Source organism: Oncorhynchus masou, chromosome 17 (genome assembly GCF_036934945.1).
Source record: "Oncorhynchus masou masou isolate Uvic2021 chromosome 17, UVic_Omas_1.1, whole genome shotgun sequence".
Lineage (NCBI taxonomy): Eukaryota > Metazoa > Chordata > Actinopteri > Salmoniformes > Salmonidae > Oncorhynchus > Oncorhynchus masou.
In genome coordinates this window covers 7569838-7590008 of record NC_088228.1, presented here as the reverse complement: position 1 = coordinate 7590008, position 20171 = coordinate 7569838, and the positions used below count along the sequence as shown (strand labels likewise).

At 44.5% G+C, this 20171-nt stretch overlaps 1 protein-coding gene across 1 annotated transcript; it reads left to right on the top strand.

The window, feature by feature from the left end:
• Window positions 1-6390: 6390 nt before the first annotated feature.
• Window positions 6391-18794, top strand: LOC135558372 (chromodomain Y-like protein). Its single transcript, XM_064992124.1, has 7 exons — window positions 6391-8434; window positions 12903-13722; window positions 14383-14648; window positions 15020-15192; window positions 15828-16038; window positions 17696-17839; window positions 18356-18794. Exons 1-7 carry the CDS (start codon window positions 8234-8236, stop codon window positions 18512-18514), a joined length of 1974 nt encoding a protein of 657 aa, XP_064848196.1. The 5' UTR covers window positions 6391-8233; the 3' UTR covers window positions 18515-18794.
• The last annotated feature ends 1377 nt before the right edge of the window (window positions 18795-20171 follow it).

Genomic DNA, 20171 nt, shown 5'->3' with positions numbered 1-20171 from the left:
GGCACTGTCAGGGACATTATTGTGAAGTGGAAAAAGTTTACACCACCCACACATTACCTAGATTGGACTGTCCATCCCGAATGCCAAGAGACTGGAGGCATGTGCAGCCTGTGTGGAGGTGAAGGCCTCACCTTCTTCCATTGTCAAGTGTCTTACATAGCAATAAGAGATCCAGCTTCTAACCCAAAGCCTGACGAAGAGAGAGCCCACAGCATTTAACCCAGCACCCCGGACAGTCAGCGAGACCACTACCGTGATGTCACCGCTGCTGGTCCAGGGACTGTGAGAGAGTGATCCCAGCACAGAGAGATGGAACCAGGAATGTTGACCACCAGAGAGAGCTCCAAAGCAGATGTCTCCCACCAGCCCTCGAGCTGTGATATGAAAGAAAGTGACAGCGAGACCGACAGTGAAGATGAGAGATGAAGACGACACCTACGAAAAAGTGCAGACAGTGAGTACACCGACCACTCCCCACAGTCCAACTGCAAGTGGGAAGAAGATGACCCTGCCCTTCCCTGATTATGTCCCCTCCACCCCTACCTCCCAATGATGACCAGACCACCAGCATTCCCATTGTAGAAAAAGTGTGAAAACAAGTAAACTGAATTATTTATTACAAAACACATTTCAATATTTTTCTGCAATGTCACTATTCAAAGAAGAGGTATAATCTCTGGAAGACTGAATGATTGACATTCCTTTGTCAAGTCAGTAATTACTATGGTTAAAAATGATAAGAGTTTTGGAAATTTCATGTGAAATGTCTGGAAAACAAAGATTTAAATGAATTGAAGTTTGAAAGACAGAACATATGTGAACTGAAAATATTAACAAAATCTGTCTGAGTTTATCCAGAAACAACAGAAATAAAGCATAAACAACTTTGAAGATGAATTATATTGAATTGAAAAATGAAAGATGCTTTTAATGACTAATCTCTTTTCAACATTGACATTTAAGCGGGTTTTGCCAGATTACATGCACCGGATGCCATAACGATGTGTAACAAGAGAAGATAATGAAAATAAGATGGGAAACTGTTACTGATGAGAAAGGGAAAAGAAAAGCTGTATAATAAACATGCTCTGTATAATAAAATGGTCTGATGAAACAAAAATGAATGAATATCAAAACAAAAAAAAAAACTCTTCAGCCATTAGGAGGGAAATAAATTATCTTTTGGTGAAATTACCAGAGAGGTTTTTCATGCAATTATTAAGCAACCTAACGTGGAAAGTCTCCTGGCCCTAATGGTCTACCTGCCAAATTGTATGTCATTTATCAATGGATGTGATTGACTAACATCTGCTTTTAATCCAGGTGTAACACAAGGCAATCTACAGTATGTAAATCATTTTACTGTGGGGTGATTACATTGCAGGATAGTAAACAAAGTAATATCCAGTCACACCTCACGTTTTATTTTTGCACACACAGAATTAGCATGATCTAGCACACAAACTCAAGAAATTGACAATTATTAAATGTCTTTTAATTTGTATAATATGGAATGCCTTTCCTCTTGATTAGAGTTTCACATAACATGTATTTGTGCAATCACGATTAATAAAATCTCTTTAAAAAGCACAAGGCATCTGCCAACTCTAGGCATTGTTGCTACAAAATCCTTTAGCAAGGGGGAGGCATTTCTCACGTTGGAGCCTTGATTGTCCTCCTGGAAATGGACATATTCTTGGGACTAGCCCCCAGAGAATGGGCAGTTTGCCTTGCTATTGTGGCTCTGTTTCCATTCCCACTACCTGGAGGATTTCATGGCAGAAGTTAGGAAGGTATTTGATTCTCCGATATCCGGGTAGAGAGGCGGCCAGCGGCACGTTGAACAGTGATTCTAAGCACCACCCTCCTTTTGAAGCTTCCAGTCTGTCATACGAACTCAACCAGCATGACAGAGTAATCTCCAGCCTTGGCCTCATCAACACTCACACCTTTGTTAACGAGAGAATCACTGACATGTCAGCTGGTCCTTTTGTGGCAGGGCTGAAATGCAGTGGAAATGTTTTTTTTGGAAATCAGTTCATTTGCATGGCAAAGAGGGACTTTGCAATTAGTTGCAATTAATCTGATCACTCTTCATAACATTCTGGAGTATATGCAAATTGCCATCATACAAACTGAGGCAGCAGACTTTTGGCCACGACTGTACAACTATTTAAGGAAAAGAGTACCAGTCAAACCGGTCATTGTTGGCCATTTCAGGTGACGTGTCTGTGTCCCCCATCTCCCTCTCTTGCTGGTGAGAAGCCGACACCATGACGGCGTAGCCGGCATTGTGGCATAGCAGCCACTTGAAGGTTTGACCACGGTATTTGCCGAACTTCATGGCACTCTCACTTGTCCACCAGTCGGCTATCATACACCCCCTCTGGCGACCACACAAGCCTTTGCCTTCGCTTTCACTTGCCGTTGCTTCAGCACCCAGACGACACCTCTACACTCTTTCTCCTGGATGGTCCTGGCAACCCTGGCAGCCTCTTCAGATGCCCTCAGGGTGAGGGCTCCAAGTGGAAAGCAGGGGTGTGATCGTAATCCATTCTTCCTTTCATTAAGAGAGGTTATTCACACATATACACATACGTTGTTATTTATTGACAGCAATACACAGTCGACCACATAGCTGCTTACAGTAGAGACCATACAACGTTAAAGGGCAATTTGATTCTACATATAACATTAGCTAGCTGACAAGTGTGTGTTGTATATATAGTACACTGTAAGTGAACTACATTGGCTGAATATCTAAATATATAATAACGTTAACTAGTTAGCCAGCTAACTATCAATTATTACTGCCATTTATTACACGTTTTTAGCTAGCGACAAGAATTGCTTTCAATTAACTCAACGAATGAAACTCGCCTTAATTGACCTAAATACACCACTGTGTTCCGAAAACCTGGGATGAAATATAGCTAATGTTACATTTACGACCATCTTTCTCACAACTACTTGGAATGATTGAGAACTGTCCAGAATTTCTCCGTGGATTTCGAGGGGAGGCGGGACATGAATGACAGATAAGAATCTCGTTGGTGGCATAATTTGCAACATGACCAATCTGTCTCTGCACCCCAAAAATGCAACAAAGTTAACTAGCCAATGAGGTTAGCCAAAGATTGCAACCAAAAAGCAACCGATAGCAACGAAGATTCCCTGGTTCAGAGCGGCCATCTTGTACAGGCCCCTGGGGGCTCCCCGGGGCTTGTGGAGCACCTTAACAGACTTTAGAGGGCCCCCCAAAGATGGATCAAATGAACTTGATGTAAACATGTTAAGGTATTGAATTAATTCTGTAATATTCATGTCAAAACATTTTAAATAAGCACACTGGGCCTTTAAGAAACGTATAACAGAGGATGACACGCAAAATTCGTGAAGCGTTCCTGACCCTTTTTGCCCCTATATATAATGTTTTTTGGAGGGGGACATCTATTTTCCCGCTAATATTACCCATAAAAAAATATTTGTTTTTTAAATCCCATTGACTTCAATATCAAGTCAGTTGTTGAGGAAATTGCACCATAATGGCAGTTTATCTGTATTTTTTTCCCATATTTTCCCCAAAATATATCCAAAATAACCCCTAGATATTATTTTTTAAATTCTTCCTTTGACTTCTTGTTAATTTTGTTCCAATACCGCCATCTGGTGGCCATATAGCGCTATTGCATCCACTGGCTTTAGCGCTAGTCTCTATCACTGACACTGTCAGCCAATCCGATGACTAGCTTGTCTCGAATACCTAAAAGCTACCAAAAGCCACCAACAGGGATGCGAATGTGTCTCGATTAACTCGAACCAACCAACGCCGCCGATTTGACTTCTGGTCCAATCATATTCGGGGGGGGGGGGGCAGCTGGTGGCTCATGGAGCCTGGGTCGAGGGAGGCCGGGTCATGGATCCCAGGTCGAGGGAGGCCGGGTCATGGATCCCAGGTCGAGGGAGGCCGGGTCATGGATCCCGGGTCTAGGGAGGCTGGGTCATTGATCCCAGGTCGAGGGAGGCCGGGTTATGGATCCCGGGTCTAGGGAGGCTGGGTCATTGAGTGTGGTTCGAGGGAGGCCGGGCCATGGATCCCGGGTCTAGGGAGGCCGGGTCATGGATCCCGGGTCTAGGGAGGCTGGGTCATTGATACCAGGTCTAGGGAGGCCGGGTCATGGATCCCAGGTCGAGGGAGGCCGGGTCATGGATCCCGGGTCTAGGGAGGCTGGGTCATTGATACCAGGTCTAGGGAGGCCGGGTCATGGATCCCGGGTCTAGGGAGACTGGGTCATTGAGCGTGAGTCGGGGGAGGCCGGGTCATGGATCCCGGGTCTAGGGAGGCTGGGTCATCGAACGTGGGTCGGGGGAGGCCGGGTCAAGGATTCCGGGTCTAGGGAGGCTGGGTCATTGAGTGTGGGTCGAGGGAGGCCGGGTCATGGATCCCGGGTCTAGGGAGGCTGGGTCATTGATCCCAGGTCGAGGGAGGCCGGGTTATGGATCCCGGGTCTAGGGAGGCTGGGTCATTGAGTGTGGGTCGAGGGAGGCCGGGTCATGGATCCCGGGTCTAGGGAGGCTGGGTCATTGATCCCAGGTCGAGGGAGGCCGGGTTATGGATCCCGGGTCTAGGGAGGCTGGGTCATTGAGTGTGGGTCGAGGGAGGCCGGGCCATGGATCCCGGGTCTAGGGAGGCCGGGTCATGGATCCCGGGTCTAGGGAGGCTGGGTCATGGATCCCGGGTCTAGGGAGGCTGGGTCATGGATCCCGGGTCTAGGGAGGCTGGGTCATTGAGCGTGGGTCTAGGGAGGCTGGGTCTTTGAGCGTGGGTCTAGGGAGGCTGGGTCATTGAGCGTGGGTCTAGGGAGGCTGGGTCATTGAGCGTGGGTCGGGGGAGGCTGGGTCATGGATCCCGGGTCTAGGGAGGCTGGGTCATTGAGCGTGTGTCGAGGGAGGCTGGGTCATTGAGCGTGTGTCTAGGTAGGCCAGGTCATTGAGCGTGGGTCGGGGGAGGCAGGTTTGACCACCACCGACACACCAACCAACTCTTTGATTTCTCTGAATGGTCCTGCTCCATAATAATCCCCTAAAATGAATTGACGTTCACATGTATGCAAATCTTGCCCCTTTACACCCCCAAATCGCTCCTAAATAACCCCTAGATTTTTAAAGAAATTCTTCTATTGACGTCATGTTAATGGTTTTCTGATTTTGCCATTGGCGTCAATGTAATTTTATTGATAGCACTACTTTCTATCCACGAGTCTGCTAGAGAGTCTAGTAGATGCTGTTGGTTCATTGATTGTGCAGGGTGGCTACAGAGTTAGCCTGAAATTATAGTGAATGTGTATTTGATTTTGAATAGCCTAGTACAGTGGTCACCAAGCATTTCTGAATGTAGATCACAATGAGTTAATTTGCAAGCCGAGATGTACATCTCAGATTTTTTTTGAAATGAACATGACTTAATTAACATAACTCTACGCAACATTAACCAATTAAAAACAGTTATGTAGCAATGAGGTTTTTGCAGTAGGCTATAGGCCCAATACATAATCACTACGCTTGAATTGCCCTGCCAGTGTTGTTCTGAGACCATTTTGAAATTATATTTCAACATGTTAGGTATATGATCACACAGGTAATAGATAATTTGTTGTATTACTTGTGAGGCACAGGTGAGTGAGCATAATAATTGGCTTTTCTTACTGGACTGATGACCTGCATCTGATGGTCATGTCTGTGGGGAGGGAGCAGCGGTAAGGTGACCTCTCACCCATCTCACTGTCCTTCCTCTCTCCCTCCCTCCGCTGAGAAAAGAGGACATGGTCTTCCAGCTAATGGCGAAACTTCATGCACCAATTTGTGTTTTATACAATGACAAGAGAAAGTGAAATATTGAACGGCAGCCTTGGGTAAACTCAATAGGGGGAGATGTGTCTTTTATTAACAACAGCTGGTGCATGATCTCTGATATTAAAGGAAGTCTCGAGGCTCTGCTCACCTGAGGTAGAATACCTCATGATAAGCTAGTGTAGACCATATTTTTTTTACCAAGACAGGTTTAATCTATATTTTTTTTGTAGCTGTCTATTTACCAGCACAAAATGATGTTGGTACTAAGACCGCACTTAAAATTCTTTATAGAGCCATAAGCAAACAAGAAAATGCGCATCCAGAGGCAGTGCTCCTAGTGGCTGGTCATTTTAATTCAGGGAAACTGAAATCTGTTTTATCTCATTACGAGATCACCTTTAATCTACACAGAAGCTCATATAAAGCTCTCCCTCGCCCTCCATTTGGCAAATCTGACTATAACTCTAACTTCCTGATTCCTGCTTACGAGCAAAAACAGGAAGTACCAGTGATAGTTCAAACAGAAGTGGTTTGATGAAGCGGATGCTAAGCTACAGAATGGAATATGTTTTCCGGCATTCGTCCAATGGCATTGAGGATTTTACCACATCAGCTTCATTTAATAAGTGCATCAACGACATCGTCCCCACAACGGCCGTATGTACATATCCCAACCAGAAGCAATGGATTACAGGCAATTTCTACACTGATCTAAAGGCTAGAGCTGCCACTTTCAAGGAGTGCAACACTAATCCGGACACAAATCCCGCTACGACTTCTGACAAGCCATCAAACAGGCAAAGCCCCACTAAGATCAAATCCTACTACCCTGGCTTTGACGCTCGTCAGATTTGGCTGGGCTTGTAAACTATCATGGATTACAAAGGGAAACCCAGCCGCAAGCTGCCCAGTGACATGAGCCTACCAAATGAGCTAAATGCCTTCTATGCTTGCTTTGAGGCAAGCGACACTGAACCATGCATGATAGCACCAGCTGTTCCAGACGAATGTGTGATCACGCTCTTCGTAGCTGATGTAAGACCTTTAAACAGGTTAACAGATGGATTACCAGGACTCAGAGCATTGGCTGACCAGCTGGCAAGTGTCTTCATTGATATTTTTAACCTCTCCCTGACCCCGTCTAAAATAACTACATGTTTCAAGCAGACCACCATAGTCCCTGTGCCCAAGAACGCCAAGGTAACCTGTCTAAATGACTATCGCCCCGTAGCACTCAGATCTGTAGCCAGGAAATGCTTTGAAAGGTTGGTCATGGCTCACATCAACATCATCATCCACTCCAATTTGCATACCGCCCCAACAGATCCACAGATAACGCAATCTATATTGCACTCCACACTGCCCTCTCTCACCCGGACAAGAGGAACACCAATGTGAGAATGCTGTTCATTGACTACAGCTGAGCGTTCAGCACCAAATCATAAAATAAAATGTTATTGGTCACATACACATGGTTAGCAGATGCTAATGCGAGTGTAGCGAAATGCTTGTGCTTCTAGTTCCGACAATGCAGTAATATCTAACAAGTAATATAACAAATTCACAACAACTACCTTATTCACACAAATACACACAAATGTAAAGGGATTAATAGGAATATGTTCATATAAATAAATGGATGAGTGAGGGCCGTGCAGCATAGACAAGTGGCAGTAGATGGTATATAGCAGTATATACATATGAGATGTAAACATTATTTAAAGTGACTAATGATAGGCATAGCCAAGATGTAGTAGATGGTATAGTGATTTTCTGGATTTTTTCTCTTCTCATTTTGTCTGTCATAGTTGAAGTGTACCTATGATGAAAATTACAGGCCATCATCTTTTTAAGTGGGAGAACTTGCACAATTGGTGGCTGACTAAATACTTTTTTGCCCCTCTGTATGTGCCTTTTGTATGAAGGATTTCAGGTCCCAAAGCCTCCATGTAAGATGTATACGTGTAATGTAATAATGTAATGTATATAGGCCTGTGTAACTACAACATGAAAGGTTTAAGTCAAGTAATGAAAATGGCTTTAATGCATAAGTCTATACAGTCAAAGACATCACTGATACAGCGCAGAGCATATGAAAAAGCAAGAAAGGAAAGGATGTCATGTGTGATCCCCCAACAATTGTAAAGGGCAATATCAAACAGTCGATTAGGAAGGCTAATGTATTGAACATTGACTCCCATATATACACACCGAAGCGAGAGAATAATTTTTTTATATATATATATTGTGCATCAGTGAGCAACCAGCAGTCTGTCTCGGTTCCCCCAAAAAACGCATCCTTATGCGCAAAATATGCGCAGCTGTGAGAGCGCAAAAATAACTAGTTCGGGGACACAGACCCCCAGACAAAAAAGTTCACATGCTGGGCTGGACAGCAAAGTACAGCACACCGAGGACCAAGATAGCTGTAACGTTACGAGGATTGGGCGTAGTCCAAAGAAACCTAAATTGGGCTTCATTACATCTTGAGGAGAAGAAGGTGCCTTCAAACCAAAAATACGTTTTGATAGCCAAACGGCGAGATAAATTGCTCATAATGGCCTCGGAAGAGCTTTATGAGGTGAGTTAGCTAGCTACTATCGACTGCTAGCTAGCGTTATCTGAAATGTTTTGTTTTTTTGTTGGTTTGTGTATTTAGCTAGCAAGCTACTTGCCTTGAAAGCCACTTAACATTAGCTTCATATAAAATGTCAGCCCAGGACTCGTTGCCTACTTAGAGTAGTACTGTAGGTCGAAGTCCATATTTTATTAGCATGAGGAGCTGCTGTGTGATTAGCTAGATATGTAGTTGTTGTTGTGATTAGATGCGGGCAGCGATAGTCACGGGGTCTGTTGTCTTCTTGGCCAGTTTTAAGTTTGTTGTCTAGTGAGCTTTTTGTACTTTCCACTCTGTTACAAGTTGCACACAGATTGTGTAACTTACTCCTAATAATGATTCACCTACAATTGTGGCCAGGTTTTTTAGTTTTTACATGGCAATCCAACATTTTTAGGCGTATTCTTTCAGACCTACTATTCCATTACTATTCTATATGCAATTCTGTGAATGCTTTCCATCTTTAGTTAGTAGGCTAATTATTATAGGTAGCCAAGTCTAGCCCTATCCTTTATCTAGAACGTGTGATATAAAGTTAGTTTCAAACTCAACATGCTCATTGTCTTTCTATCACGTTCAGGTTTGCCATATACTGGTAGTTAAATTGCCTACATTGGAAATCTTACCCACAGAGTTCTCACATTATATACAGCAAGACAGTTAACATAGGCTGACACACAGCCACAGAAATCTGATATACATATTAGTACCATCAAAAGTTGACACACCTACTCAAGGGTTTTTATTTGTACTATTTCCTACATTGTAGAATAATAGTGAAGCCATAACATTATTAAACAACACATTATGGAATCATGTAGTAACCAAAAAAGTGTTAAAACAAATCAAAATATATTCTATATTTGAGATTCTTCAAAGTAGCCACCCTTTGCCTTGATGACAGCTTTGCACACTCTTGGTATTCTCTCAAACAGCTTCATGAGGTAGTCACCTGGAATGCATTTCAATTAACAGGTGTGCCTTGTTCAAATGTAATTTGTGGAATATCTTCCCTTCTTAATGCATTTGAGCCAATCAGTTGTTGTGAAAAGGTAGGGGTGGTATACAGAAGATTGACCAAGTCCATATTATGGCAAGAACAGTTCAAATAAGCAAAGAGAAATGACAGTCCATCATTACTTTAAGACATGAAGGTCAGTCAATACGGAAAATTTCAAGAACTTCTAATGTTTCTTAAAGTGCAGACACAAAAACCATCAAGCGCTATGATGAAACTGGCTCTCATGAGGACCGCCACAGGAAAGGAAGACACAGGGTTATCTCTGCTGCAGAGGAAAAGTTCATTAGTGTTACCAGCCTCAGAAATTGCAGCCCAAGTAAATGCTTCAGAGTTCAAGTAACTTCAAGGCTTTCATGTTCAAATTGCCGCTAAGAAACCACTACTAAAGGACACTAATAATAAGAAGAGACTTGCCTGAGCCAATAAACACGAGCAATAGACATTTGACTGGTGGAAATCTGTCCTTTGGTGTGATGAGTCCAAATTTTAGATTTGGACTCAAGTGCTCAGCATATGTGGGAAATCCTTCAAGACTGTTGGAAGCTGGTTGAGAGAATGCCAAGAGTGTGCAAGCTGTCAAGGCAAAGGGTGGCTACTTTGAAGAATCTCAAATATATTTTGATTTGTTAAATGCTTTTTTTGGTTACTACATGATTCCACCGTTTTAATTAATACAATGTAGAAAATAGTTTTTTTTTTAATAAAGAATCCCTGGAATGAGTAGGTGTCCAAACTTTTGACGGTACTGTGTGTATATATACACACTACTGTTCAAAGGTTTGGGGTCACTTAGACTTTTCTTTCAAAAACAAGGATATTTCTATTAAAATAACATCAAATTATATTAATTTTTTTTTTATCAGAAATACAGTGTAGACATTGTTAATGTTGTAAATAACTATTGTAGCTGATTTTGCAATGATGTTAGCACAGCTGAAACCTGTTGTTTGGATTTAAAGAAGCAATAAATATGGCCTTCTTTAGACCAGTTGAGTATCTGGAGCATCAGCATTTGTGGGTTCGATTACAGGCTCAAAAATAGCCAGAAACAAAACTTATCAGTCTATTCTTGTTCTGAGAAATGAAGGCTATACCATGTGAGAAATTGCCAAGAAACTGAAGATCTCAGCGCAAACTGGTTCTAACCAGAATAGAAAGAGGAGTGGGAGGCCCCCGTGCACAACTGAGCAAGATGTCAAGTACATTAGTGTCTAGTTTGAGAAACAGATGCCTCAAGTCCTCAACTGGCAGCTTCATTAAATAGTACCCGCAAAACACCAGTCTCAATGTCAACCGTGAGGAGGCGACTCTGGGATGCTGGCCTTCTAGGCAGAGTTGCAAAGAAAAAGCCATATCTCAGACTGGCCAATAAAAAGAGTAAGATGGGCAAAAGTACACACACTGGGCAGAGGAAGAAGTGTTATGGACAGACACATCTAAGTTTGAGGTGTTCGGATCACAAAGAAGAACATTTGTGAGACGCTGAAAAAATTAAGATGCTGGAGGAGTGCTTGACGCCATCTGTCAAGCAAGATTTGTACAGGGTAAAAGGGATCTTGAAGAAGGAAGGCTATCACTCCCTTTTGCAACGCCATGCCATACCCTGTGGACGGCTCTAAATTGGAGCCAATTTCCTCCTACAACAGGACAATGACCCAAAGCACAACTCCAAACTATGCAATAACTATTTAGTAAAATGGCAGTCAGCTGGTATTCTGTCTATAATGGAGTGGCCAGTACAGTCGCCTTATCTCAACCCTATTGAGCTGTTGTGGGAGCAGCTTGACCATATGGTGATGGAAGGGCCCATCAAGCCAATCCAATCTGTGGGAGGTGCTTCAGGAAGCATGGGGTGAAATCTCTTCATATTACCTCAACACATTGACAACAACAATGCCAAAGAGCTGTAATTGCTGCAAATGGAGGATTTTTTGACGAAAGCAAAGTTTGAAGGACACAATTATTTCAATTAAATCATTATTTATAACCTTGTCGATGTCTTGACTATATTTCTTATTAATTTTGTAACTCATTTCATGTATGTTTTCATGGAAAACAAGGATATTTCTAAGTGACCCCAAACTTTTGAACGGTAGTGTGTGTGTGTGTGTGTGTGTGTGTGTGTACACACACACACACAGTTAAATAAATAAAGGTTACACACACGATAGGAGGAATATCAAAAAGTAGGATAATGCAATAAACAGGCCCAATCAGCCATGAAGTCATCTATTCAGTAGTCACACTACTTGCCTGTTGGGTAGAGTAACTGCCTTTTAATGAACCCAGTGTTTTACTGAATACATCTCTGATGTCTCACATGTAGCCCAGTGTGAACCAGGGGTGGTAATGGTGTTGGTATCCTGTGTCTCTAAAGAGTTAAAGGAGCGTTGTGGCTCGTGAAATGATCAACATATGAAGTGGACAGCTTTTATTTTCGACGCAGGGCACCGGTAAAAGTTGTTCTTTGGTGTCCCGTTTGGACATTTTGATAATCCCCCAAAAATATTCTGTATAAGAGAATAGGAAAAAGGAGCAAAGTTAATCTGTATTATTGATGTTTAGTATTTACCACCTTATGTAATGTTTGGGATATATAAGATACGCCGTAAGAGCGTTCGTGCAAAACCCGATGCAACTCAAGAAGTGTAAAAAGTTTGTTTCAAGTGTTTGCAGACGGAAGGAATATGTTTCGGAGAGTCTGTGAATGTAAAATGTTGCAACTGTGGTAGGGATCTTATTTTCCGAATACCCAGAGTGCCCTGTTAGGGTGATAAAGGTTGAGGTGTCAAGGATCACGATTGTGATCCTTGACACCTATAGTGGAGGAGTTGAAGGGGGAAAAAGCCACCGTGCTGAAGAAGATATGGCAGTAGATGCATCTCAACCAGTTGCAAAATGTTCTACGTCAATCAAGTGATCTGGATACACTTATTGTGAAGAAGGTGGATCTTGTAACATTTTATAGCAGTTAGTAATTGTACTGCACAAGAAGTTGGACATCCATTATATCTGCAGTTGGAAGTTGTTGTTTTTTTGCCCACGACAGCAGCTACGGCCGTCTCCAATAGTTACGGCAGAAGCACTACATTGACTACTGTCGCCAGGAAATGTCCCACCATCGCAGGATTCTGAGCCTGTGTGGGGACCTGATTTTAAAAACAGAAAAGCAGGCTGATTTTAGCTTAACATTTCGTTATTGATAGTTTGTATGGATTTTTTTTTTTTTTTAAATACCCCCGCATTTCTTTCCTTTTTAGTAGGTAGCGGAATGCACATATAAATTGTTGCTAACGCCATTATACCGAAGAAACATTTGCCCAGTGTGGGCTATAGCCTAGACGTTTCAGTCTCATTGATCGTGACTTAGTGACTAGTCACTGCCAACTATTTTGTTTAATTCTGTCACAGGTTGAGAAAATTGTGGACAAACGGAAGAACAAGAAGGGAAAGATGGAGTACCTGGTCCGCTGGAGGGGGTACGGATATGAGGGGGACACCTGGGAGCCCGAGTCGCACCTCTCCGCCTGCATGGAGTTCATTCACCATTTTAATCAGTCACACGGCAAAAGACCGAGAGACGGCAGTTTACTGCGCTCCACTCAAAGCTCTCCCAGCACGGCCCACAGCCACAGTTCGAGCAACAACGCCCGCAAACAGATCTGCAGGCCTCAGCCACTCTGCGGCAATAGTGGAGCAGGAGGCCACGCTCTAGTGAAACCCACCTCTTCGCCCACCACAGCAGCTACGGCCGTCTCCAAACGGCCGCAGCAACCACCATTGCCACCACTTGTCTCTAGCCTGGCAAATTCCAAAACGGACACACAGCAGCTTATCTTGGGCCAAAAGTACAGTGATTGCACTACCTGTGCCATTTCTAGTCCAAGCTTCGCAGGTGGACTCACTGCTTCTCCAGTGGGCACGGCGCGTCGGAGTATGGACCTGGCCAAGTCCGGGATCAAAATCCTGGTTCCCAAAAGCCCCATGAGCAGCTGGGTGGACTCTGAAGAGTCGCCCAGCGAGGCGGCCCACAGTCTGGAACAGGGGGGTCAGGAGCAGGACTCTGTGCCCCCAGAGGTGGCCCTGTTGGAAAAGCCCCTGGGGTTGCTGCTGGGGCCCGGGGAAGAAAGGGCACGCATGGGGACTCGGCCCAGGACTCAAAGCCAAATCCCATTGATCCTTCAGCAAGTCCCCGTAACACCCACATCCATACGCACCCTCAATGGGAAAGGTAAGGCTTTTTCAATAGACTGCAATAACTGTTGTTGTGCTGTTTACTGAACCCAGGTCTTGTAGTTGTACGTTCAAAAGTCATCAAATGTTATGTCAAATGCGCCAAATACAACAGGTGTAGACCTTTGTGAAATGCTTACTTACAAGCCCATAACCAACAATGCAGTTAAGAAATATAAAAAATAAAAGTAAAAACTTATTTTAGAGCAGCAGTAAATGGCAGAAGCCATTGTTGTGTTGCCTCTGATTGTACCTGTTTTATCATTGGACCAGATGCTGCTGGAAGTAGCGTTGGAGGACTTATGAGGGTACAGACTTCTCATTCTGGTCCATGTAGACCACAATGCCCGAGGGGAGTGATTGGGGACACTACCATGCAAATCTTTACTCCAGTCCAATTCCGTTTCTCCCCTTTCATCTCAGTGTTCACTCATTCGTTATCAATGAACTCAAATTTGGTGCACTGTTCGTCTACTGTTGAGTAGAACAGAAGGGAAGCCCGGAAAAGCACCGAGACCTACTCATGACATGCAGTAAACTATTCAGCCTGTTCCAGATAGTTAATCGAGCTGATTATTACAACAGACAATATTAAGAAAGGCAGAAATGCTTCCCATTTCCATCCCCTTGTATCTTATGTGTTTTTTTTAACCACCAGGTACATCGACACTCATGGAGGCTCTGGCAAGCAACGGGACGGCTAACCTGCAGAGTACCGTGGCGCGAGTAACCGCTGTCTCCGGAGTGGCGGGGAAACGGCGCTTCGAAGAGCAGCGCTCGGTCTTCGACAAGCGCCTTCGGTTCAGCGTACGGCAGACGGAGAGTGCCTATCGCTACAGGGACCTCGTCGTCAAGAAGCAGGACGGCTTCACCCACATCCTGCTCTCCACCAAGACCTCGGAGAACAACTCACTGAACCCCAACGTGAGTCATACGCCTGCTTGTCTTTCTGACTGCCCGTCTTTGCCCTGACAAAACAATTGTTTTACAACGTGACAGTTTTTTTAATAGTTTTGTTATACCAACATTTCCAAAACATTTGGTAGTCAAATATAATTGATGAATGTAAACAAAATGTCTTCAAAGACAGTCAAATACTGGTCCTTCAAAAATATATTGGGTTGGTTTCCTGGACACAGAGATTAAGCCTTAGACTAAAAAAAGAATATTTCCAGTGATCATTCTCCATCGAAAGGGCTTCTTAGTCCAAGATTAGGCTTCATCTGTGTCTGGGAAACTGGCCCATGAAAATGTATAATATTTTTGAATTCCTCTCCCTCTCTTGGCTGCCTCAGGTGATGAAGGAGATACAGAGTGCCATGGCCACAGCGGCATCAGACGACAGTAAGCTGGTCCTACTGAGCGCCGTAGGCAGCTTCTTTTGCTTCGGCCTGGACTTCATCTACTTCATCAGGCGGCTCACCGACGACCGTAAGAAAGAGAGCATCAAGATGGCCGAGACCATTAGGTATTTTTTTTATGTGGATGATTTTCAAAAAGGGAGAAAAATATATATATTTTTTAAAAGGTCGGCAGGATAACTCAACTTCCTCATTTCTCGATTGTCCAAAAATCTGTCCTCATCCTCCTTGTCCCCCTTATCTTCATCTGCACTGATTAAAGAAAACAAATTGGTGGAAGCTCATCATTAGGCTGTCTTTTCATCTCTGGTCAGTTCTTTCAGGTCAGTGCAAATGACAGATTGTCTAGATATCATCGGTTGTTTTTGAAACTGGTGATAAAGATGATTAGAATGCTGTGTTGTGGTGTCAGTCGTTGTGATACAACACCTCTTTCCCCCCACACACACACCTCTTCCCCCCCCACACACACACACACCTCCCCCCCCCCACACACACACACCTCTTCCCCCCCCACACACACACCTCTTCCCCCCCCCCCCACACACACACACACCTCTTCCCCCCCCCACACCCTTCCCCACACACCTCTTCCCCCCCCCCACACACACACACACACCCTCTTCCCCCCCCCCCCCACACACACACACCTCTTCCCCCCCCCACACACACACACACACCTCTTCCCCCCACACACAGAAGATGGTGATTCAGGCCCAGTCTGTTGTTCTCATCCTCTCAGGACATTCGTGAACACTTTCATCCAATTCAAGAAGCCTATCATCGTAGCCGTGAATGGACCGGCGGTGGGCCTCGGAGCCTCCATCCTCCCGCTGTGTGATGTGGTCTGGGCCAACGAGAGAGCCTGGTTCCAGACGCCTTACACCACCTACGGACAGACACCCGACGCCTGCGCCTCAGTCACCTTCCCTCGCATCATGGGCGTGGCCTCGGTGAGTTGATGCTGAAAATCCTCCACGTTCTCAGAGGGGGGAGTTGTTTTGCACAGCAATACAGATATTGTTTGGGGGAACTGGTTTTTAAGTGTAGCACTCACCATCTTTTAGCTGCTTTTTGCTCCAGGACTAGGTTTAATCTGTGTCAGTGATTTGGGGGTGGGCTGGCGGTTTCTAGATCACATTGTACTGCTGCGGTCGTGGGTTTGAATCAAAGTATCCGTGCTTCACAACGGGTAAATGAAGGTTGGGTTTTGATTTGAGGATGTCCATTTTCCCCACACTAATGCCGGGTGGTACAGTACACCACTTTCAAAGATCCTAAACATCGCTGAGCCTCTCACGTTAAACGACCGTCTATCTTGTATTGTTTTGTCTTTCCCGAACGTAGTGGTGTGCACCCTAAACGGTTCGGCTCAGACTACAAGATGCCTCACTTGGTCGTGACGATTCTCCATACCAAAGCTGTCTCGTGAAAACAATGATGTGATTTAGGTTGTTAATGTAGCTAGAACGATCTATGGCTCCAAAGCAGTCTCGTGAACGTTTTCAGTCAGAGATATTCACGCCTGCCATTACAGAGTTGAAATATCTAGCCTAGCATTTTGAATTGAATAACATTTCTTGTGAATATCAGAGCTGTAACGATTTGACGCTTTGGTTAAAGGCAAGTACAGACTCATACCAGTAGTAATCATGGCTCCAGAGTCTACACATCCATACCAGTAGTAATCATGGCTCCAGAGTCTACACATCCATACCAGTAGTAATCATGGCTCCAGAGTCTACACATCCATACCAGTAGTAATCATGGCTCCAGAGTCTACACATCCATACCAGTAGTAATCATGGCTCCAGAGTCTACACATCCATACCAGTAGTAATCATGGCTCCAGAGTCTACACATCCATACCAGTAGTAATCATGGCTCCAGAGTCTACACATCCTGGGTGATGTCATTATCTTACTGGCTTTTTCTCTGGCGAGCTCTCATTGGCTACTGCTGATCACCGTTCTCAAAACTTGTCGTTGCAATATATATATATATATATATTAAAACCAAAGACTGGATCGGACCTCAGATTGCCCTGATTCACATGAATCGAGTGTCGGTGACGTCCGCAACGACATGGGGATTTTCTCTCCGATCTCAAACTTGTCTGGAACAGCCCACATGGGGGCGAAAATCGTGTAGTGTACACCTGACTTAACATGGGGAGAACAGCTGCGGTGATTGGCTCTCTAATCCAATAGCATAGACAGTGAGACAGACAGGCCCATCCAGACTTTGTTTACATAAGACGCATTAAAACACATTTTCTTTACTTCAGAAATACTGCACCAAACACCTTAGCTAGATGTCAAATTGCTTAACTAAAACATCCTCTGCAAAAATGTCAACATTTTATTACAGATTTATTTATCTTAGATTCATTCTGGGGATTTTGAGGAAGTGAAATAGGCTTCCTACAGTGTCTCCTAAGGGACAATCATCATTAAACCAAACTGAATCGGTCAGGAAACACACCTCCAAGACGGAAATCTAGTTTGGCAAGAGTTTTTCTGTTACTCATTTGACAATTGTTGTGTTCAGTGGCTCGTTAACCTCCATCCACTTCCCTCTCTCTCCCTCCCCTTTCCCCTCGTCTCTCAGGCCAATGAGATGCTGCTGAGTGGGAGGAAGCTGACGGCCCAGGAGGCTTGTGCTAAAGGGCTTGTCTCCCAGGTGCTGTGGCCCGGGACTTTCACTCAGGAGGTGATGGTTCGCATTAGGGAGCTAGTCTCTTGTAATTCAGTTGTAAGTCATCCTCTTTCATTTGATTTTTGAAGATTTAAAAAAAATATATATTTCTACACAGTCACAGTACGGCCCCTCCCCAGCCCTCGTTGTCCTTCCTCTTTTTGTTCACGTTTTGTCTCATCAAAACCATAAACATCACGTCACTGACAGTCATATATATGTATACACACACATACACTCTCTCCTAGCCACAACAGTGGCCACTTGAATTGTTAGCTTTTCAATGTCTCCCAACCCAAAATGGAACCAAGAGTGTGTTTAAAAATAAATAATAATAATTATATAATGCATTTAGGAATACATTGAATTGAGATCAAGTCACAATGTCTGGATGTTGCAAAATTTCTCATGAATCGTCTGTGCAGACATTGTTGACATAAGAGTGACCTCATGTCCCACAAGGAATGGTTAAGCGAGTCTATGCCAATAACCTTTCAATGCATCCATATCCATCAGTCATTTTCCTTTCCTGTTTTCCCGCCGGGTGGGGTGGGGGCCTCTGCTGCACTGTAGGTCCTGCGGGAGTCCAAAGCACTGGTCCGAAATGCAAACCGGGCCGCCCTGGAGCAGGCCAACGAACGCGAGTGTGAGGCACTGAAGAGAGTTTGGGGCTCCTCGCAGGGGATGGACTCCATCCTCCAATATCTGCAGAAGAAGATAGATGAGTTTTAAGGAAAGCATGTATCCCCCATGTTCCCGAGCCCCATTCAGTGGGGGAACCAGGCAAACAGCACTGGGAGTGCAACCGGTTCAATCTGCAATCTGTGTGATTCATTTTATGTTTGTGTGTGTGCCCATTGAGACGTTGATGCTGGACCTTTAAATCGTCCGAGCATCTTGGTGACCATATGTTGACCCTTTACCCAATAACCCCCGGCCTTCGACCCTTTTACCCCAGTGTTTCCCAACCCTGGTCCTCCAGTAGCCCCAACTGCCCAACCCTGGTCCTCCAGTAGCCCCAACTGCCCAACCCTGGTCCTCCAGTAGCCCCAACAGCCCAACCCTGGTCCTCCAGGGGCTACAGGAGAACCAGGGTTGGGCAACAATGTTGTGGCTACTGGAGGACCAGGGTTGGGCAACAATGTTGTGGCTACTGGAGGACCAGGGTTGGGCAACAATGTTGGGGGGTACTGGAGGACTAGGGTTGGGCAACAATGTTGGGGGGTACTGGAGGACCAGGGTTGGGCAACAATGTTGGGGGGTACTGGAGGACCAGGGTTGGGCTGTTGGGGCTACTGGAAAACCAGGATTGGGCTGTTGGGGCTACTGGAGAACCAGGGTTGGGCTTTTGGGGCTACTGGAGGACCAGGGTTGGGCAACAATGTTGGGGGGTACTGGAGGACCAGGGTTGGGCTGTTGAAGGTACTGGAGGACCAGGGTTGGGAAACACTGCTCTACCCAATAGCCCTGGCCCGCCCGAAATACCATTCCACATTACAGGTTCAACTAAACGTGGCCTAGATTGAAAGGGATGGAGGGATTGGAGGAGGTGAAGAAATTGATGAATACAAAGTTTCTTGCATAGTGGGGTGTTTGTCCTACTCACCTCAGGATTGATTTGGATGGGATGTTGTATCAACATGGATCAGAATTTATGACACAACAAAAGTTCACATTGAAAACTTTGACAAAAACCTAGGCGACTTTCCATTGTGGAGCCTGCAATAAGATGTAACTCTGAACTCTTGGGAAAACACCGCCGCCCAGTGGATGGGAGGCTTATTGGATTCTCCACATTGACCCCTGTCAAGCTTTCCATTCAAAACAGGACTTATTGCTATTTGAACTGAATGGAGGCCGGGATTAAATTTAAAAGGTGCGTTGTCGAGAAGAGTACTGCACTTGACTTGAAAAGGTCATTTTAAGCTTGAGCCGTCATCTGTAGCGTTCACCATGAATGCCATATTGGAACGTCGCGGTAACGGCCTTTTAAAAGACTCATTGACAACAGTGCAGTGCCTTATGAACAGCACGCCTTTGATTGAATCCAGGACAGAGTATGTCAGATTAATTTTTAACACAGCTCCTGACTGTATTTTTTTTACTTTTTGTCTAACTGATATCATCTGTAGATGATATTTCACCCAGGTCATCTTTTTGTTGTTTTATTTGGCTTGGGGGACTGGATTTTCCACCAAACAGTTTCTATAGTAAGCAGAATTTTTGTTTGTTTTAAGTTAAGACTTTATTACAATTTAATTTAATATTCTGCAACTCCTGATTTATTCCATCCATGAAACATACACGCAAAGGAGAGACAATTACAAGATTCTGATACAATGAATGCAGTTGTGACGAGGCTAGGGTACACGGTTCAAGGCTCAGTTGT

Coding starts and splice junctions, on each gene's coding strand:
- LOC135558372 (XM_064992124.1), top strand. CDS start 8,234: ATGCTGGGCTGGACAGCAAAGTACAGCACACCGAGGACCAAGATAGCT. Junction 16,039..17,695: donor GCATCATGGGCGTGGCCTCG/GTGAGTTGATGC, acceptor CTCGTCTCTCAG/GCCAATGAGATGCTGCTGAG. Junction 17,840..18,355: donor TAGTCTCTTGTAATTCAGTT/GTAAGTCATCCT, acceptor GCTGCACTGTAG/GTCCTGCGGGAGTCCAAAGC.